Raw genomic sequence first — 5,594 nt, 5'->3', positions numbered from 1 at the left:
CCTGAACTCTGGGCCTGGGCGCTGTCCCTCAGCTCTTCAGCTCAAGGCTAGCACTCTACCACTTGAGCCACAGCACCACTTCCGGCTTTTTTTTTCCTGCTTATGTGATGCTGAGGAATCGAACCCAGGGCCTCATGCATGCAAGGCAAGTGCTCTACCACTGAGCCACCTTCCAAGCCCCTTAAGCACTTTTTCAAACAAAGCTGTGGTTGAGTACCAGTGGCTCATGCCTGTAATCCTAGCTACTGGAGAGATTGAGATTTAGAGGGCTGAGGTTTGAGGCCCACCTAGGAAGAGACTCCATTTCCAAAATAAGCAGCAAAAAGCCGCTTTGGGGGGACAAGAGTGGGAGCCAAGGCTCCAGCTGAACAATCCAAAGGTCCTAATTTCAAACTCCCAGTACTAGCACCAAAAAAGAAGGAAAAAAGTATCAATCCAGGAGCTGAGGGTGTGGGTGACTAGAAAGCACTTCGCTAGCCTAAGTGAGGCCCTGTGTTCAATCTGTAGCACCACAAAAAAAGGCGGGGGAGGGAGAAGGGAGAAGAGGAAGAAAGAAAGAAGAAGGGATGAGGAAGGGAAAGAGAGAGGGAAGGAAAGAAGGCGAAAGGGAGAGAAAGAGGGAAGCTGAGAGTGAAGGAAATTCAGAGAGAAGAAGAAATTCAGTCCTGAGTGTTTTGAGATTCACCAAACAAGGGTTAAAATAACCATGCATCTTCCCACAACACATAACAGAAAACATCTACACATTTAACCTGACTTTCTGTGTAAAGTGGCTCCCTTCCCAGAATCATAATGGGACAGAAAGTCAATTTCTAGCAGCAAATGCTCCTTTCTTGTTTTACTCTTTCTGCTAGACTTACATTTTTCACATTACCACTACATTCACTCAGTAGGATTTTTTTCAGACAGTGCCAAACAAAAGGACAAAGATAAATTTGAGACATGGACAAGAAGAAAAAGTTCTTACTAATTTCTAGGTCTTTGTAATTTATTTTCTTTCCCAGACACCTACTGAAGTCTAAGTCTATAAGAACTTGAACAACTTAAAGCGAGGTCTGTATTTGTGATCCAAGATAATTTCTACAGATTTGGTGAACATCTCCAAACTAGGATGGAAAAATGGAAGATAAAAATGTGTAGAGAAATGGACAGAGAGGAGGCTAAGATCTTTACCCTAGAGATGTATCTCAGAGGTGTTTTTAGCATACGCAAGGACCTGAGGTAACTTCCCAGCACTATACAAAGAAAAAGAAAGGGAAAAAAAACTGTAGCATTAGACCAAAAAACAGCTTCTTAAACCAGTTGCTGGTGGCTTGTACCTACAATCCTATCTACTCAGGAGGCTGAGTTCTGAGAAGCAAGGTCCAAAGCCAGCCCTGGCAGGTAAGTCCATGAGACTTTTATGTCCAATTAACCACCAAAAAGCTGGAAGTAGAAGCTCCAGCCCTGAGCAAAAAGCCATTGCTCAGGCCCTGAGTTCAGGACCCGGGGGTGACATAAAACAAAACAAAACAGCTTCTTATCTTTTTACCTGCTCAATACTGGGTTTTTCAAATGGGGGCTTCTTCTCCAAGGATCCTTCAACCACAGGTTTTCCTCTTTGTAAAATAGACTTTCTCAAGAGCTGCAAAGGAATCATTTTTTTAAAATTAATTCTCTCTCTCTCATTTGCACACACAGCCTTTAAGGAAGTTATCATATTCTATTTATCATAACCATATGTCAATAAATCCTTAAATCAAAAAGGCAAGCTATCAGATAATGCAAATGTGTCTTCATGCCCATAACCACAGCTACAACATGCCAGATATTTTTTAAGGATCTGAGCAGTCTAGAGAACCCAGGACAAAGTACCAGATGCCCTACCAGGCACCCCTAGTCTGCTGAAGCTGCAGCTTCGAGTATTGTCTCCCTTAGACACTGAAAAAAGTAGGATTCTCTTCAGGACACAAGGATCAAGATGCGTTGTACTTACACACTGACAAGGTGAACTGAAACCCCTTTATTCCACAACTACTTAAAGATAATAAATAATCATGATGATGGTGGTGGTGGTGGTGGCAGGAAGAGGAGTTGGCTACAGCAGCTGTATGTCTTATGCATAACCCAAGGCCCCAGCTCAGGCCCAGCCAGGTTGAAAAGGGAGATATTGCAAGGCCTCTGGAAGCAACGTTGACTGTAGCCGTCTATTTTCATTTCTCCTCCATCTGCAGAAGGCAGGCCAAGTGTTCTGGCATCTCTCGATACCCACAAAACAAAATCGCTGCTCTTAATTCCTGCCACTGGAATTTAGAGCCCTCTGAGAGGAAATAAAGAAAAGGGAACACAGAACCACTTACCAAGGACTAAGTTGACAATAAGTTTGAAATTGAAATGCTTTTCCTTCAACCGTAGCTTGAGCCTGCTATATGCCTGTCCCAAGGGCCAGTCATAAGATGGCCCTGTACCTATGTAGATTTTCCACTCTTTTTCCCATTTGCTGCCCTTTTAATAAAAATGAAACAAGCCCACCATTTTCTCCGGAGCAAAAGGAAACTGATGAATCCTCAGGTTAAAAAAATGACCAGACATAGCCAGGCCTGGTGGCTAATACTGCTAATCCTAGGGACTTGGCAGGTGAGATAAGCTAACTGAGGTTCAAGGCCAGAGCTGCAGAAGAGTTCACAATACGTCATCTTCAATCAGAAAAATGCCAGACTGGAGGCATGACTTAAGCAGTACAGCATGAGCCATGAGTAGAAAGGGCTGGATTGGAATGAGAGCTTGAGGCCCTGAGAACTTAGGACTCTGAATTCAAGCTACAGAACTGGGAGAAGAGGAAGGGAGAAGAGGGCAAGGGAGGGGAGAGGAGAGGAAGGAAGGGGAGAGAAAAAGAAAGAAAAAAATTAAAAAGCAATGCTCAGATGTACCACAGAGCTGTGTCCTACAACGACCTAAACTCGTAGCAGTATCTTAAGCTATGAAGACAGAACCCTTACCAATCCTTCTCGTGTTTTCTGTCCATCTTTACAAAAGGTAAATTTGCAAAGAGGGTAAGCACTGTATGTGTTCTTAAGAACATATAAAGGTGAGAGTTGGTAAAATGTGGCTCAGTGGTTGAGTGCTTGCCTAGCAAGCATGAAGCCTGGGTTCAATTCCTCAGTACCATATAAACAAAAAAGGCCTGACGTGGGGCTGTGGCTCAAGTGGTTGAGCGCTAGCCTTGAGCAAAAGAAGCTCAAGGATAGTGCCCAAGCCTTGAGTTCAATCCCCAGGACTGGCAAAAAAAAAAAAAGAAGAAGAAGAAAAGAAAAAGAACATATAAAAACAAATCATAACATTTAATTGTAAGTAATTCTTGGTGCCAGTTTTTTTTTTTCTGAGTTAAATATGACCACTTAGGAACCTGGCCCAAGTGTTTAATTTGGAAATAAAATGATGTGAGGTGGGGAGGTATTTAACTCAATGTATCCATCTACAAAATGACAAAGCATAAACCTACAAGCATCTTATTTTTATTTTCTGAACTTCAAATGGTTGTAGCAGGGATTACAACTTAATATGTCCATCTAAGCACCCAGTGCTTCTTGATCAGTTTCCCCTTACACCATCTCCTGCCCCAGCCCATCTATTCCTTCCCCTCAGACTTATTTCTCATTCAACATATTAAGAGAACACATTAATCTTAGTTCAAGGCCCACCTGGACTACAAAGAGATCTTTAAACGCTTGGGTGCAGGTGGCTGACATCTATAACCCTAGCTACTCAGGAGGCTGAGATCTGAGTCACAGTTCAAGGCCAGCTGAGGCAGAATGAAAGTCCATGACACTCCTATCTCCTTTAACCACCAAAAAGCTGAAAGTGTAGGTTGCTCCAACACTCTAACTTGTTATCTTAGCTATACAGGAGACCGGGATCTGAAGGTTGAGGTTGAAAGCCAGCCCAGGCAGGAAATTCCATGAGCTTCTTATCTCCAATTAACCACCAAAAAACCTGAAAGTGGAGCTGTGGCTCAAACGGTAGAGCACTAGCCTTGAGCACAAAAGCTCAAAGACAGAGCCCAGGCGCAGAGTTTAAGCCCCAGGATTGGCACATGCGAGTGCGCATATGCATGTGCACATGCACGCGCACACACACACACACACACACACACACAAAGCTGACTGGAAGCAAAGCTGTAGCTCAAGTGGTAGAGCACTAGCCTTGAGTTAAAAACCTAAGAAACAGCACCCTGACCCTGAGTTCAAACCCAAGTATTGGGGAGAGAGAATAAAGTATAGTTTGGATTATGTTCTTCGAAGCAAATATAGTATGTAGTTACACTGTTATTTAATCATAGAGTAGGAAAGAAACAGAGAAAAAATAAACTCCTAGGCAGGGCAAAGCTTTCTGGCCTGCTTGGCTGGCTAGGAACCAAGAAGGCGGGGAGGATGGAAAGGCTGACACCACCTTCGCTTCCAGAGGGCAGAGGAGCTGCCAGGAGCTTGGGGCCAACACAAATCATAGCTGCAGCCATGCAGACCTTGTTTTCCAACTAAGATCTTTTCCCAAAGAAGCTCTAAATAGTAAGACGCTGCCAGGCTTCAATCTGATGACTCAGGCCAGGCCTCACAGCCATGTCAACAAGCTATCACCTGGAGTGGTCCGGTGGCTGCTGATGGCTGTGGGAATTCAGCTCCCTCCCCGCCTCTCTCCTCTCTCTCTCTTACTCTAATAACTTTCCAAAACTTAAAAACTAGAATGCCCCCTTCTAGTCTTATCTTCTATCCACCTCCAAACCCCTATTAGTACAATAAAGAAAAAAAATAGCTAATGAAACAAGAGGAAAAAGTATAGATCAAATAATAATAAATTCAGGAAAAGAAAAACCCTATAGTAACTAGATACAGAATTTGTACTGAGATTCACAGCAACCAAGGCAAAACATGAAGCTCAATAAGAAACTTAATTATGACTTGTCCTATAAAAATCATCATCAGAGGGCTGAGGAGGAAGCTCAGGAACTAGTTCCTGACCTATTCAGTAATAGGTTCAATGCCCACTGCTGTAAGGTGGGCAATACCGTAAAGTGCCAGAAGGGAGGGGAGGGGAGTAGAGGGGAGAGGAAATAAAGAGAAAAGAAAGCTAGAGTCCCAAACACCTCATGGAAGTGCCTGTATCTAACCATACAGTAAGGTGAGCTCCTCACAAAAAAAGGAGCAGGAGGTGTTCTTTGCATTAGTTCATTTGCAGGTGACTCATAAATTGTTCAGCAAAATAGACATTAAAAAAAAAACCACTTCTCTACCTTGTAGCCTCCTATTTCTCTAGTACATGCCTATAATTCTAGCTACTCAGGAGGCTGCAATCTGGAGGGTCTTGGTGCTAAGGTCAGTTCAGGCAGTAAAATTCACTAGGCTCCATCTTCAAAATAACCAGCTACAAAGCAAAATTGGAGGCACAGCTGAAATGGTAGACACCTACCTGCCAAGGGCTTGAGTTAAAACTCCAGTACCAAGGAAAGAAAGAGAGAAGAGGGGAAGGGAAGGGGGAGAAAAGGAAGGAGGGAAGGAAGGAAGGAAGGAAGGAAGGAAGAAGGCAGGCAGGCAAGCAGGCAGGCAGGCAGGAAGGCAGGT

The 5,594-nt window shown here is 43.6% G+C and overlaps 1 protein-coding gene across 1 annotated transcript in view; it reads right to left on the bottom strand.

Annotated features, from left to right (window-relative positions):
- Positions 1-5,594, bottom strand: part of Kat2b (K(lysine) acetyltransferase 2B) — a 90,104-nt gene that overhangs the window by 58,880 nt on the left and 25,630 nt on the right. The window contains exon 6 of the mRNA XM_013022109.1: positions 1,532-1,624. Within this exon, the coding sequence (XP_012877563.1) occupies positions 1,532-1,624 (93 nt within the window). The remainder of the gene's footprint in view (positions 1-1,531; positions 1,625-5,594) is intronic.

This window comes from Dipodomys ordii, unplaced genomic scaffold (assembly GCF_000151885.1).
Source record: "Dipodomys ordii isolate 6190 unplaced genomic scaffold, Dord_2.0 Scaffold60, whole genome shotgun sequence".
NCBI lineage: Eukaryota > Metazoa > Chordata > Mammalia > Rodentia > Heteromyidae > Dipodomys > Dipodomys ordii.
The sequence above is the reverse complement of the archived record's forward strand: the minus strand, read 5'-3'. Positions and strand labels throughout refer to the sequence as shown.